The sequence below is a fragment of the Amblyraja radiata genome, chromosome 12 (assembly GCF_010909765.2).
Source record: "Amblyraja radiata isolate CabotCenter1 chromosome 12, sAmbRad1.1.pri, whole genome shotgun sequence".
Taxonomy (NCBI): Eukaryota; Metazoa; Chordata; class Chondrichthyes; order Rajiformes; family Rajidae; genus Amblyraja; species Amblyraja radiata.
In genome coordinates this window covers 11313677-11329823 of record NC_045967.1, presented here as the reverse complement: position 1 = coordinate 11329823, position 16147 = coordinate 11313677, and the positions used below count along the sequence as shown (strand labels likewise).

Sequence of the window (16147 nt, the reverse complement as noted above, 5' to 3'; positions counted from 1 at the left end):
GACCTTGCGTCTGGATGGCATTAACATTGAATTCTCCCAATTTTGCTAGCCCTTGCTGTCTCCTCCCCTTCCTTAACCCTCTAGCTGTCTCCTCCCACCCTCCCATCCGCCCGCCCTCGGGCTCCTCCTCCTCCCCTTTTCCTTCCTTCTCCCCCCCACCCCCCATCAGTCTGAAGAAGGGTTTCGGCCCGAAACGTCGCCTATTTCCTTCGCTCCATAGATGCTGCTGCACCCGCTGAGTTTCTCCAGCAATTTTGTGTACCTTCGATCTTCCAGCATCTGCAGTTCCTTCTTGAACAACAAAGTATAGAGTGATCCTTGATGAAAACCTGCTCCATAGCGTTCTGGACCTCAGATTGGGGCGGAGGTTCACCTTCCAACAGGACAACGACCCTAAGCACACAGCCAAGACAACGCAGGAGTGGCTTTGTGACAAGTTTGTGAATGTCCTTGAGTGGCCCAGCCAGAGCCCGGACTCGAACCCGATCGAACATTTCTGGAGGGACCTGAATCAACGTTCCCCATCCAACCTGACAGAGCTTGAGAGGATCTGTAGAGAAGAATGGGAGAAATTACCCAAATACAGGTGTGCCAAGCTTGTAGCGTCATACCCAAGAAGACTTGAGGCTGTAATCGCTGCCATAGGTGCCTCAACAAAGTACTAAGTAAAGGGTCTGAATACTTATGTAATGAATGAAAACTTTATTGTGATATTTCAGTTGTTTTTTTTAATTACTTTGCAAAAATTTCTAAACACATGTTTTTACTTTTTTATTATAGGGTATTGTGTGTAGATTGTTGATTTAAAAAAAAAAAGAATTTAGTCCATTTTAAAACAAGGCTGTATTGTTACAAAATGTGGACACAAATGAAGGGATCTGAATACTTTCTGAATGCACTGTAAGTCGGGGATTGCCTGTACATGTATAATGATATAGTCAGCTCCCTCTCCCCATCCCCCATGGAGTTGATTGACTGGTTGCTTGGAAGTACTGAGACAAGAGCTCACTTAAGGTCAAACTTTGTTTACAAAGAGTCACTGAGACTGGTAAAATCCAGATTCAACCCGGTTTCTACAAGGCCCCTCACCCAACCTTGAGGATCATCCCCCATATTGAGTTCTGCTCTTCCCTCCCCCTCCCCCAGGCAGAACAATGATAGAGTTCCCAACATTCCGCCCCCCTAAACGTGAACCCACCACCAGTCACATCTTCCCATCCCCACCCTTTTCTGCTTTCTGCAGAGAACGCTCCTTCCACGACTCCATAGTCCACTCAACCCTTCCCACCCAAACCTCCCACTCCCCAGGTAGGGTCCCCCCTGCAGCCGCAGGAGATGTAACACCTGCCCCTAAAACCTCCTCCCTTATATCCATCAGGGAGCTCAGCAGACCACAGGTGAAGCAGAGGTTCGCATGCACCTCCTCTAACCTCATCTACTGCAATTGGTGCTCCCAATGTGGCCTCCTTTTCATTGGCAAGATCAAACGTAGACTCGGCGACCGTTTCACCCACTCGGTCCACCTGGGCCTACACGATCTCCCGGTTGCTAACCATTATAACCCCCCTGCCCATTCCCATACTGACCTTTCTGTCCTGGGCCTCCTCCATTGCCAGAGTGAGGCTACACGCAAACTGGAGGTAGAGCACCTCGTATTCCACTTGGGCAGCTTACAACCCAACAGTATGAACATTCAATTCCCCAATTTTAGCTAACAACCCACACAGCCCCCCCTTTTCCCCCTCCTCTCTTCCTTGTTCCTGTCCTGGATGCGAACCCATTTCCCCCACAATCCTTACCCCTTTCTCCATCCCCTTCCCCATACATCCCTTCCTCTGGTGTTATATGTTACGCCGCTCCTCGCCATACAGCCTTTTATCTTTCAATCTTTGGCCTTTGTCCAACCATATGCCAATTAACCCCCCTCACCTGTATCCACCCATCACTCATTAGATAATAGACAATAGGTGCAGGAGCAGGCCATTCGGCCCTTCGAGCCAGCACCGCCATTCAATGTGATCATGGCTGATCATCCCCAATCAGTACCCCGTTCCTGCCTTCTCCCCATATCCCCTGACTCTGCTATCTTCAAGAGCCCTATCTAGCTCTCTCTTGAAAGTATCCAGAGAAGCGGCCTCCACCGCCCTCCGAGACAGAGCTTTTATCCCACCCCCACCTTTCTGTTCCAGCATTTTCTCCCCTTCCTAGAATCAGTCTGAAGAAAGGTCCTGACCCGAAACGTCGCCTATCCATATTCTCCAGAGATGATGCCTCCGGCACTTTGTGTCTTTCTTTTTTAAATCTTACTTTAGCCTTTAGAGATACAGCGTGGAAACGGGCTCCTCAGCCGACCGAGTCCGCGTCGACCACCGATTACACTAGTACTATCCTACACAATTAGGGTCATTTTACAATTTACAGAAGCCAATTAACCTACGTCTCTGGATTGTGGGAGGAAACCGGAGCACCCGGGGAAAAACCCACCCACAGGGAGAAGGTACAAACTCCACACAGACAGCACCCCAGGTCAGCATTGAACCCTGGTTGATGGCGCTGTAAGGCAGCAACTCTACCTGCGCCACTGTGCTGCCCAGCGGATCAGGCAAATGTTATCTGCCTTTGTCCACTGTCTAACTTGACCCATTGCATCCCTTCACGCTCAGATGCCCTCGCACAATCCGAGGCACCCATGTCCCTACATGTCGAATGTGACCATTTTGGGACCATACCTTTATGTTACACGCCAGAGCCTTCCCGTCCTCCCCTCTGTGCACCAGCTTCATTCCCCGCAAGCGCTCCATCGCCCTCTCAAATCCGGCACGCTCCTGGTACTGGACGTAAGCCTCGAAGGTGGGGAGCCCGCCAGCGCTAAAAATAGTGAACTTCTTCCCAGTCATCTCCTCTCTGTAGGGATCCAACATGGGAATGTCAATGTTTCGGATCCCTCCAAATCGTCCAAACGCCCTCAGTAGGATCTCTTCCACGGGCTTGTCCTTGTTAAGGTGCTTTGGGGAAAACCACTTGCAGGGCAGTCCTTCCATATGGATGGTATCTGCCCTTTCACCGGGCAAAGCCTCATTCATGGACTTGGCGCGGTTGAAAAAGGACTCCCAGTCCGCCGGGCTTGGGAAGTTGACTTGACTCACAGCCGCCAGAACTCTTCCCATCGCATTAATCCCATTCACCCTGATCATTTTGTTATTGAACCTCTCCCACACCGTCCGCACCAGGTTCTTATTCTCCACCTCCGCCTCAAAGCGGATAAACTCCATGGTGTGCCGCGAGACCTTGAGCGACGTGATCTGCTCCGGGTGGGCCATTTTCTTCAGGGTCTCCATCAACTCCCAGTTTGAAATGAGCTTGGGCGAGGCCGTGGACCCGGGGAGCATCACGCTGATCGCCAGCCTTGCAATGGGCTTCAGGAATAGACACTGAGGGGCAAAGAGTTCCACCGCGTCAGAGGTGTCAAACAGCCTGGTGACCGCCATGCCAACCTGACGCTGGTTCTGCAGTGGAAGGAAAACGTTAGAAACAACGTTATAAATCTCTGACATCAATTAGAACTACTAAGATTGCCCAGACCCTGTTGTTCCTTGTGTTGGAAGGATCCACAGATGCTGGTATACAGCAACGATAGACACACAGAGAAGGAATGGGAACTGTAGATGCCAGACAGAAGAACAGTCTGGACCTGAAACATCACTTATTCATTTTCCCCAGTGTGCTGTTCATTGTGCTGTTTAAGTGACAAACTAATTAAGACTTTAGAGATACAATGTGGAAACAGGCCCTTTGACCCACCGAGTAAGGGCTGACTAGCGATCACCCCGTACACTAGCACTATCCTACACACTTACTAGGAACTATTTCCAATTTTGCCATAGCCAAATCAACTACAAACCTGCACGTCTTTGAATTGTGGGAGGAAACCGAAGCACCCGGGGAAAACCCATGAGGTCACGGGGAGAACGTGCAAACTCCGTTGTCAGGATCGGCGCCACAAGGCAGCAACGCTATCTTGAAGAGCCCTGAAACATGAACTATTCCTGGTCCCGTATATGCTGCCTGAACCAATAGACCTAGTGCCTGGGCACAAAATTCTTCTGTAATAGATTCAAACCAGTATTTTGTCTTCTTTCTTGCTTAAAAATGGTCCACCCGGGTGTGTTGGCCTCTCTGCGTTTCAGAAGTTTACAAGAAACATTGTTTCTGAGGTTCCCCCATCCGAAGCAGGCAGTGATGTGTAAAGCATCAAATTGCAAAAGGTTTCCGTCATCCTCGTCCTACAGGAACAATGTCCTACTCGGGACCCCATTTTAATTGGGTCAGCCACAGGGCAGAAGCAAGTCAACCCGTGCATGCCTTCAACATCCAAGAGTGTTACTAGTCTTATGTACTGACAACGGAACAATGAAATTCTTACTTGCAGCAGCACGACTGGCCTGTAAACACAATGCACACAGATGAAATATATTTCAAAAATTCATCAATTTAATAACCATGCTCTTTGATACGAAGATAGGCGGAGGGCCAGGTTGTGTAGAGAAAGCAGGGACTCTGCAAAAGGACTTAGACAGGGTGGGAGGGTGGGCAAAAAGTGTGCGGTCATGCACTTTTGTAGTAGGAATTAAGGAGACTATTTTCTAAATGGAGAGAGGATTCACAAATCAAAGGTGCAAAGGGATTTGGGAGTGCTAATGTAGGATTCACAAACGGTTAATTTGCAGGCTGAATTGGTAGTAGTTCAAGTTCAAGTTCAAGTGAGTTTATTGTCATGTGTCCCTGATAGGACAATGAAATTCTTGCTTTGCTTCAGCACAACAGAACATAGTAGGCATTGACTACAGAACACATGAATAAATAAACTGATAAAGTGCAAATAACAGATAATGGGTTATTAATGTTCAGAGTTTTGTCCGAGCCAGGTTTAATAGCCTGATGACTGTGGGGAAGTAGCTATTCCTGAACCTGGTTGTTGCTGTTGCAGTCTTCAGGCTCCTGTACCTTCTACCTGAAGGTAGCAGGGAGATGAGTGTGTGGCCAGGATGGTGTGGGTCTTTGATGATACTGCCAGCCTCCTTGACAAACCGACTCTCCGTAGTCTTCTCAGGAAGTAGAGGCGCTGATGAGCTTTCTTGATAATTGCATTAGTGTTCTCGGACCAGGAAAGATCTTCAGAGATGTGCACCCCCAGGAATTTGAAGCTCTTGACTCTTTCAACCATCGACCCGTTGATATAAACGGGGCTGTGGGTCCCCATCCTACTCCTTCCAAAGTCCACAATCAGTTCCTTGGTTTTGCTGGTGTTGAGGGCCAGGTTATTGTGCTGGCACCATATGGACAGTTGCTCGAAGGCAAATGCAATTTTAGCATTAATTTCACGAGGACTAGAATATAAAAGCAGAGATGTAATCCTGAGGCTTTACAGGGCACTTGTCAAAGACTGTATTTGGAGTATTGTAAGGGGTTTTGGGCCCCATATCTGAGCAGGGATATGCCGGCGTTGGAGAAGGTCCCAAGGGGGATTACGGGAATGATCCCAGGGATGATTGGGTTAACACATGATGCGTGTTTGACGATGCTGGAGTTTGGAAGGATGAGTGGGGGTGTCATTGAAACTTGATGTGGATGTGGAAAGGATGTTCCCATTAGTGGGAGAGTCTAGGACCACAGGTCATAGCCTCAGAATAAAGACCGAATCTTTATTCGAAAGGAGAGGAGGAATTTCTTTGGCCAGAGGGTGGCGAACCCATGGTGTTCATTGCCACAGACGGCTGTGGAGGCCAAGTGAGTGGGTATTTTTAAGGCAGATTGACAGGTTGATTGGTAAGGGTACCCAATGATATGGGGAGAAGGCGGGAGAATGGGGTTGAGAGGGAAAGATAGATCGCCCATGATTGAATAGCGGTGTAGACCCAATGGGCCAAATGGCCTAATTCTGCTCCGGTGACTTATGAACTTATCTGGATGTCTGCAACAGGACTTGGGATCAGCCTTATTTGGAGTATTGTATGCAGTGTGAGTGCTCCATTACAGCAAAGATGTGGAGGCTTTGGAAAGGAGGTTTTACCAAAACGCTTCCTGGATTAGAGCGTTTCAGCTAGAGGGAGAGGTTGGATAGACTTGAATTGGTTTCTCCAAAACATCAGATGGATGAGGGGAGACTTGAAAGAAATGTATATAATTATGAGAGGAATAGATATGGTAGACCGTCAGAACCTTTTTCCAGGCTGGAAATGTCCAACACACGAGGGCATAGTTATAAGGTGAGAGGGGGATAGTTTAATAGAGATATGTGGAGCAATTTTGGTTTTTTTACCTAGAGAATATTAGGTGCCTGGCATGACACTAACCAAAGGATTCAGTTTGAGAGCAGCTCCTTAGTTTTAGTGGTACACCGTGGAAACAGGCCCTTCGGCCAACTCCGACCAGCGATCACCCTTTATACTAGCTCTATCCTACCCACTCGGGACAATTTGCAGAAGCCAATTAACCTACAAACCCGCACATCTTTGTAGTGTGGGAGGAAACCAGAGCACCTGGAGAAAACCCATGCGGTCACAGGGAGTACGTACATACTCTGTGCAGACATCACTGTAGTCAGGATCGAACGCTGGTCTCTGGCTCTCTAATGCCCCTGTCCCACTTAGGAAACCTGAACGGAAACCTCTGGAGACTTTGCGCCCCACCCAAGGTTTCCGTGTGGTTCCCGGAGTTGCAGGTGGTTGCTGGAGGTTGCAGGTAGTGGAAGCAGATAGGGAGACTGACAAAAACTGGAGTCTTGTGGAACCGCACGGAAACCTTGGGTGGGGCGCAAAGTCTCCAGAGGTTTCCGTTCAGGTTTCCTACGTGGGACAGGGGCATTAGGCAGAAACTCCACTGCCTTGCGACTGTTTACATCACAATCAACATAGAGAACGATTGAAGGAATTTCAAAATAAATACTTGAAACACACAGCTTGTACAGAAGGCTACAGCAGGTTCAAGTTTGGGGTTTGGGTCATTCATCAGAAGGTAACTGGGATTCGCAAAAGCTTTTCACTGTACCTCAGTACAAAGGATAATAACAAACCAATACTGAGACATATGGTGTTCAAGATGGAACTGCAGATGCTGGAAAATCGAAGGTAGACAAAATTGCTGGAGAAACTCAGCGGGTGCGGCAGCATCTATGGAGCGAAGGAAATGGGCAACGTTTCGGGCCAAAGAAGTCTGAAGAAGGGTTTCGACCCGAGACATATGGTCATAGGATACGGTTCAAATCCCGCTTGGAGTGCATACTGTCGTTGTGTCCTTGGGCAAGACACTTCACCCACCTTTGCCTGTGTGTGAATGTGTGTGAGTGATTGGTGGTGGTCGGAGGGGCCGTAGGCGCAGAATGGCAGCCACGCTTCCGTCAGTCTGCCCCAGGGCAGCTGTGGCTACAGAAGTAGCTTACCACCACCGAGTGTGACTGAGGAGTGAATGAATAATGCGATGTAAAGCGCCTTGAGTATTAGAAAGGCGCTATATAAATCCCATCCATTTATAGGAAACAGCTGTCAAGCAAGAATGTGGGGAACTGGGTCAGAATGTACATGTGTGACTGAAGGGGCTTCAAGCACGTACAGTGTCTCCACACTGGGCCAGGTGATCCATGGAAATAGGAACAGCTCGCATTTCAGCTCCGGGGTCCCTTCATCATAACTGGGAAAGGGAAAACAAGTGTGTATGCAGGAAGGAACTGCAGCTGCTGGTTCACACCGAAGATGGACACAAAATGCTGGTGCAACGCAGCGGGTCAGGCAGCATCTCTGGAGAAAAAGAATAGGTGACATTATGGGTCGCGGTCCCCGACAGTCCTTTCAGGTGAGGCAGAGGTTCACTTATCACCTCCTCCAACCTCATCTACTGTGGGTTCCTATACATCGGTGAGATCATGCGTGGATTCGGTGATCGTTTCGCTGGACACTTTTACTGGGTCCGCCCTGGACTATGCGATTTCCCAGTTGCCAAACATTTTAACTCCACCTCCCATTCCCACACTGACCTTTCTGTCCTGGGCCTCCTCCACTGTCAGAGTCAGGCCACACACAAATTGGAGGAACAGCACCTCATATTTAGCTTGGGCAGCTCTCAACCCAGTGGTATGAACATTGATTTATCTCATTTCAAATAATCCCTGCCTCCTCTCCTCCCTCCCTCGCCCTAGTTGGCCTTCCATTGGTGGCATCCTGCTATCCCTCTTGTCATTACACCTTCCCCAGCCAACAATGGACCATTGTGGGCTCCACCCTTCGCGAAGTCATCTGTGGCCGGCCCTGCCTTTTCTCACCTCAAGTAGATTTCCAACTTCTTCTACTTTCCGTCTGAAGAAGAGTTCCGACCCGAAACATCACCTATTCTTTTTCTTTAGAGATGCTGAGTTACTCCAGCAATTTTGTGTCTGTCTGAAGGGAAAACAAGTTAGTTATAGCAAGCAAAGAAGATAGGGATGAGGAGATATCTGTGACAGGGTAAGACCAGGTGACTTAATGTGGCAGGTGAATAGCAGATTACACATGTTGATCTGTGTGATGAGTTGCTGATATTAAGGCTATGGGATGTACTCCACGGGTCCCACCCTTCGCCAAACGGGTCCCACCCGTTACAAATGGCAAAGCGAGTACTCCATTCCCCAATCTCGCATTGTCCAGCCAACCTCAACATTGACCGCTCCTGCAGCTGGTCACCCACGTCAGTATCCCTTTCCCCAAGCAGGGAAGGGTTGGCCTTATTTGCCCAACACCTCCCTCAAGGACCCTGAATGATGCCAGAGTTCAGGAAATACCACCAGACTGGTGCCGAAGATAGGTCCCAAGCCCAAACATCATCCCGACCCGACTCGAAACGTCGTCCATCCATTCACCTCCACAGATGTTGCCTGACTCCTGTAGTTCCTCCAGCACTTTGCTCAAGATTTCAGCATCTGCAGTTCCTTGTGCCTCCTACTTGCATTAAGTGTTTGGCTTATTAGTTATCATCAAACCATTAATCTAAGATCTCAATATTTAATCTTCTTCCAATTTAATCCGCCACGCAGATACAGCTTAATGATTACACATAAATAAATCCATAGTGGAATTGAGGTGGAGTTATGTCTACCAAGGGAGGTAAATTACACTGACACCTTTAGGGGAAATTAGATAACAGAACAATTTGGTGAAGTAATAATGTGATGTGTAATAAGATAATAATGACCCAGCACACTCCAGGTGCTCCCGTTTCCTCCCACACTCCAAAGACATAGAGGTTTGTAGGTTAATTGGCTTTGGTGAAATTGTAAATTGTAAATTGTCCCCAGTGTGTAGATAGCGTTGCTGTGCGGGGATCGCTGGTCGGCACGGACTCGGTGGGCCAAAGGGCCTGTTTCCTCGCTGTAACTATTCTAAAGTACAGGGAAAGTTTATTTTCCCTACTGCTCGTGGCTTGATTGCTACAGTAATCAAAACCACATCACATTGTTTTGTCTCCTTACTGATCTTTTCCGTGAAGCATCAAAAACATTTAGCCTGTTGACATTTTTCTGTGTGAAACATATTTTCCATTTAGATTGTTAGAAGTCTCTGTGCAAAAAGGACATTTACAATTTTGAGCCCAGGTCCCTCATATGAAGAGGACTTCTTGATAGGAAAAATACAGGTTATGCATTAAAGTTCAAGGTACATCGAATTCACCAGGTAGTCAATGCTGTTTTAAAGAGCGCAGAATCTCAAGACAGGAACTACGCATTTCATTTCTTGCGAATGATATATAAAACAAATGGCGCTATGACGCATAGGGCAGCGCAGTGGCGCAGCGGGTTGAGCTAATGCCTCACAGCGCCAGAGACCAGTGTTTGATCCTGACCATGGGTATTATCTGTGTGGAGTTGGCACATTCTTCCTGTGACCATGCGGGTTTCCTCCAGGTGCTCTGGTTTCCTCCCACATCCCAAAGACATGCATGTTTGTAGGACAATTGGTCTCTTTAAAACAATTGCCCCTGGTGTGTACAAAGGAACTGAAGATGCTGGTTTACACCAAAGATAGACACAAAGTGCAGAAATAATTCAGCGCATCAGGCCACATGTCTGGAGGAAAAAGGATGGGGGATGTTTCAGGTCGATCTAAAGTCAGTCTGACCTGAAACGTCGCCCATCCTTTTTCTACAGGGATGCTGCCATTGCCCCTAGTGTGTAGGGAGTGAATGAGAAAATGGGATAACATAGAACTAGTGCGAACGGATGATCGATGGTCGGCATAAACCTGATGGGCCGAAGGGTCTGTTTCCATGCTCCATCTCTAAACTAAACTATAACAGTGTACAAACGAGCAAGATAAAAGAAATATTCTGGGTAACGATTCAGATCAGAATAGGATCAACTCAGAAGTCTGGAACTCCCAGTACCGATATAACAATAAGTTACCAACATTTTATCTTCTATGAGGAAGCAAGTTATCAAAAATCACAGAATGTACAACAGGAAACACAACAGGATGTTGGGCTGCTTTGTAGCACTTTTTAAAATGCTAAGCATTTCAACAATCTGTGCAACAAACCCGACAATGAATCATTTGGCAATATTTGGGGCTAATCCACATGCCATATTGCATAAATATTGCACCCTAAAGGGCCTGTCCCACTGTACGAGGTAATCCAAGAGTTCTCCCGAGTTTTCCCCTGATTCGAACTCGGAGAATGTCCGTAGCGGATCCGTAGGAGTTCGTGGATGTCACGTAGCGGCTCGTACGAGTAAAAAGTAACCATTTTTTTCATCACGAGTATTTTTTTACTCGTGGACATTTTTCTCAGTGTTGAAAAAACGTCACGAGTTTACCGGATTTCCCAAGTACCTACCGTTACTCGTACGAGCCGCTACGTGACATCCATGAACTCCTACGGACCTGCTACGGACATTCTCCGAGTTCGAATCAGGGGAAAACTCGGGAGAACTCTTGAATTACCTCATACAGTGGGACAGGCCCTTAATGTAGGTTGGGGAGTGGATGTACAGACATCTTCCATTGGTAAACTGGGCTGTACCTTATGCTCCCTCCCTTCATTGCAGTTCAATAGTTTCAGCAGTGAATCAATATCCAATTTACAATTTGATAAACCATCAAAGTGGCAATTTGCACTTTGACGGAATCATATGACTTGTCGTTTAAAACACAAAGGTCAGTTTGTTTTTTTTGTGTCTATTTCAGCTTTTAAATGTCAATTTCACGAGAAAAAAAATCCATTGTTTTCCGACACGCCTATTTAATCTGTGTTATTCCAAAGAACCTGAAACATACGAAGTATGTAAGGGCCGGAAGTAGGCCGGGTTCACGGTTGGTGCCGGAGGTCAGTCGAGGATGTGCCACCGGGAACAAAGTGGGACCTGGTGGGGGGGGGCACAAACACAAAGAGGGACCTTGCGAGGGGGGGTGGGCCGCCGAGAACAAAGATGGAAGGATAGAATACTTTATTGTCACATGTGACAAGGCACAGTGAAAGTCTTTGCTTGTATACCCCAAGTAATGGAAATAACAGTCACCTACAGCGCTGACAATGTTACAGAGTACGCCGGCTCCTCCATTGTTCTTCCCCCCCCCCACGGCAGACCATTGGGGACTACATTAAACGCGTGCAACTTTGTCAGCATCCTATACATAGCGACCCTTTGCATACTCTGTGTATGGGATGCAAAACAAAGAAGTTCACTGTGATCATATAGTACAGCAGAGGTGTTCAGGCCACTGAACGTGTACCAGTGTTACTTCTCCAGGTGAACCTATCTCCCGTGTAGTCAAGCACGTTAACCTGTTGCTCTAACTACAATCCTCTCTGGAACAAGAACTTGCAAATTATTGGGAGCCAAACATTGAATAGAAGAGATGTTGGCCGACACAGAGTTAATCCAGCACTTTGTGAATATCATCGATATAAACCAGCATCTGCTGTTCCTTTCAAGACATTTTGTCTACTCCACTGCGAAATCTCCTCAAGGTATGCCTACTTTGAAGAGGTTCTCCTCGCCCTGATGATTCTGTGATTCCTACAGGCTCGACAACCTTGCTGTAACCCGGACTTGCTACCACTGTCAGGTGTGTTTCACCTCTACCCCAGCCAACAATGGGCCATTATGGGCTCCACCCTTCCTTAGTCACCTGTTGCCAGCCCTGTTTTGTTTTGGTTTTTTCAAACCCGACCCAAATTGTCACCCATCTTTTTTCTCCAGAGATGCTGCCTGATCCGCTGAGATACCCCATCACTTTGTGCCTATAATCGGGATTAGACCATTTGGCCTCTCAAGTCTGCGCCCCACCGTTCAATGTAATCAAAGCTGATCCATCCCTATCCTCAACTCCTCTTCTGTGCCAGTTCGCCACTGCCCTCAATATCCTGATCTTACAAAAATCTATCTTATTCCTCTTTAAATGCCTAAAATAGCCCATCCTCAAAACCCCCTCGAGGATTGAGTGGTCCATAGATTCGCCAGCCTCTGTGAGAAGAAATCCCTGAATTGAATTCGGAGTTGAATTCGAGAAAGTAGCCAGTGAATCTGTATAGACATAAATGCTGGAGAAACTCAGCGGGTGAGGCAGCATCTATGGAGCGATGGAAATAGGCAACGTTTCGGGTCAAAACCCTTCTTCAGACCTGATACGTTGCCTATTTCCTTCGCTCCATAGCTGCTGCCTCACCCGCTAAGTTTCTCCAGCATTTTTGTCTACCTTCGATTTTCCAGCATCTGCAGTTCCTTCTTAAACAGTGAATCTGTATAGTTTGTTTAGCATGGAAACAGAGACTTTGGCCCATCAAGTCCCCACCGACCATTGATCACCCTGTACACCAGCACTATCCTACATGCTAGGGACAATTTACAGAAGCAATGTAACTACAAACCTGTATGTTTTTGGAGTGTGGGAGGAAACTGGAGCACCCAGAGAAAACCCACATGGTCATAAGGAGACATATGAGACAGCACCCGTAGTCAGGATCGACCTGGGTCTCTGGCGCTGTGAGGCAGCAACCCTACTGCTGTGCCATTGTGCCACCCTTGTCCTCTTGTAATAAATTCAAACACGTCATTGGCCTTCCTGATCATCTGCGGCACCTACAGTACCTACTTTCTTTTTTACATTCCTGTACAAGATTATCTGGCTATCTCGGTCCTTCACTCATTTGCAATTTCTTTCCATTTAGTTAGAAGTCTGCCTTTCAGACTTCTCTTTCCAAAGTGCCCAACCTCACACTTTCCCACACTGAACCCCATTCGCTAACTTTTAACCCACTCATTCAATGAATCCAGATGATGTTGCAGAGTCCAATGTTTGTCAATGTAACTTCCCCTTCCATCTATTTTACTGCCATCATCTAATGTGGATACCTTCCACTCTGGGCTCTTCTTCAGGTCATTCATGGAAATAGTGAATAAGAATTATGTGATGCCAAACATAATACATGCTTTTTTTAAGCTGTGAAGTAATCTTTTCCTCAGCTACGTTGGTTCACACTCTGAGTAGCCATTTACTCTGCCAGCTACACAGGGTGAGTACAGCCTAACATGAACTTATGAACACAGACTACAAAACAGATGAGACATCTGCACTGTCAATGGGGCACAGTCAGAAAGCACGCAAACAGGCCCAACGTCCATGCTGACCAAGATGCCCCATCTACACTGATCCCACCCGCAGGCATTTTGCCCTTATCTTTTAGACTACACTTTAGAGATCCAGCACGGAACAGTCCCACCGATTGCAACCGCCCAGCGATCACCCCTACACACCGGGGACAATTCACAGTTTACAGAAGCCAATTAACCTGCAAACCTGTGCGTCTTTGAAGCGTGGGAGGAAACCGGAGCTCCCGGAGAAAAACCCACGCGGTCACAGGGAGAACGTGCGAACTCCGTACAGACAGCACCCGTAGTCAGGATCGAAACCGGGTCTCTGGCGCTGTGAGGCAGCAACTCCACTGCTGCACCACTGTGCTGCCCAACCAAACCTTTCCTGTCCATGTACCTGTCCAAAGGTCTTTTAAATGTTGTTATAGTACCTGCCTCAACTACCTCCTCTGGCAGCTTGTTCCATATACCCACCATCCTTTGTGTGGAAAAAAGTTGCCCCTCAAGTTCCTATTAAATCTTTCCTCCCTCACTTGAAAGACAGACACCTTTAGTCACTCTACTAACCCAGCCCAATATTTCCCCATGTCTTCAGTCAGGATCCATGGGGGGCTGAACCTCTGCCCCTTGGTCTGTCCACCTTGTATCTTTGAGTCAGTGCTGTTGCAGGCGAGAGGGATTGAGAGTCGCCCACCTCTCGACACAGTGGCACCACACACACACACTCACCTGAGAGATAGATACTCGGGACGGCAAGTCGGAAGATGCACCTATCTCACCGCTGAGCCAGAGAGACTACTGGCCGGGTGGGATCAGCCACAGTGCCATTTTCTGTCCTGGGGCAATTGTGGTGTCCAGTGCATCCAGCCCCAGCTCACCCGGGCAGACACAGCTTGTTACTGTGCAACTTGTCCCAGCCCCGCAGGCGTGGCGCCGACGCCCAGGATAACAACTGCTGGCTCTGCTCAAAGCCGTTCAGTGTGTCCGGCCCCGGCCCCTACACATGGCCGGGGCGAGGTCAGAGCCGCCGGTTTAAAGGGGGAGAGAGAGAGTCAATGAAAGGTCAGTCGCTGCCTTGCAGACAGAGTCTTGTCAATCTCCAGTGGCAGCGCCGCCCATCCCCGGGACGGCCTCTCTCCACCCCTTCCCTCCCTCCCTCCCTCTATCTATCTCTCTCTCTCTTGCAAATGGCTCCGGTGCCCTCTGGCCAGGTGACAGGCTGGCAGCAGATAGAGCGACAAGAGGAGTGGCAGTGGGGCAGGAAATCGCCAGCCTCCGGCCGTGCCACTGCACACAGTCTGAGCAGGCGCGGCGTTACCTCTTCCTGCTCCATTGGAAAGCTGACGGTGGCCAGACACCTGTCTGTCTGTCTACAACCCCCCCCCCCCCCCCCTCCACTGCCAGACCCCTGTCTGTCTGTCTACACCCCCCCCCCCCCACCACCACCCCTCCACTGCCAGACCCCTGTCTGTCTGTCTACACCCCACCTCTGCCAGACTTCTGTCTGTCTGTCTGTCTACACCCCCACCCCCTCTCCACTGCCAGACCCCTGTCTGTGACTATACCCCCCACTGCCAGAGCCCTGTCTGTCTGTGTCTCCGCCCCCCTCTGCCAGATTTATGTCTGTGTCTACACCCCCCTCTGCCAGACCCCTGTCTGTGTCTACGCCCCCCTCTGCCAGATTTATGTCTGTGTCTACGCCCCCCTCTGCCAGATTTCTGTCTCTGTCTACACCCCCCTCTGCCAGACCCCTGTCTGTCTCTCTGTGTCTACACCCTCTGCCAGACCCCTGTTTGTGTCTACAACCCCTCCCCCCACCACTGCCCGACACTTGTCAGCACAGGGCGAAAGAAAAGTATTTTTAATTGCAACAATTAAGACATGCAAATGTGGCTGTCGATACCATCTGACTGTTTTCTTGTGGTGCAAAGAACATAAGACAGTCCACACAGATAGACACAAAGTGCTGGAGTAACTCAGCGGGTCAGGCAGCATCACTGGAGAAAAAGGAATAGGTGATGTTTCCGGTCAAGACCCTTCTTCATGCTTCACCCGAAACTTCACCAGTTCCTTTTCTCCAGAGATGCTGCCTGACCAGCATGTTGTATCTATCTTCGGTGTAGACCAGCTTCTGCAGTTCCTTTTTACATATAAAACGGGTCCTTCGGCCCACAATGTTTGTGCCGAATATGATGCCGAGTTAAACTGAGCTCATAAGCCCGCGCATGATCCATTTCCCCCTTATTCCCTGCACTTTCATTGCCTACCTCAAAGCCTTTTCATAGATAGACATAGACAAAGAAAATAGGTGCAGGAGTAGGCCATTCAGCCCTTTGAGACAGCACCGTCATTCAATATGATCATGGCTGATCGTACAAAATTGTTCCTGCTTTTTCCCCCGATCCCTTGATTCCATTAGCCCTAAGAGCTAAATCTAACCCTCTCTTGAAAACATCTAGTGAATTGGCCTCCACTACCTTCTGTGGCAGAGAATTCCACAGATTCACAACTCTTTGGGTGACATTTTTTTCC

General features: G+C 48.3%; 1 protein-coding gene across 1 annotated transcript in view; it reads right to left on the bottom strand.

Moving 5' to 3' along the window:
• Positions 1–14896, bottom strand: part of LOC116978936 (A-kinase anchor protein 17B-like) — a 47787-nt gene extending 32891 nt beyond the window's left edge. The window contains exons 1-2 of the mRNA XM_033030239.1: positions 14345–14896; positions 2730–3506 (exon numbers count right to left, since the gene is read on the bottom strand). Of these exons, the coding sequence (XP_032886130.1) occupies positions 2730–3488 (759 nt within the window). The 5' untranslated portion in view covers positions 3489–3506; positions 14345–14896. The remainder of the gene's footprint in view (positions 1–2729; positions 3507–14344) is intronic.
• Positions 14897–16147: the final 1251 nt, after the last annotated feature.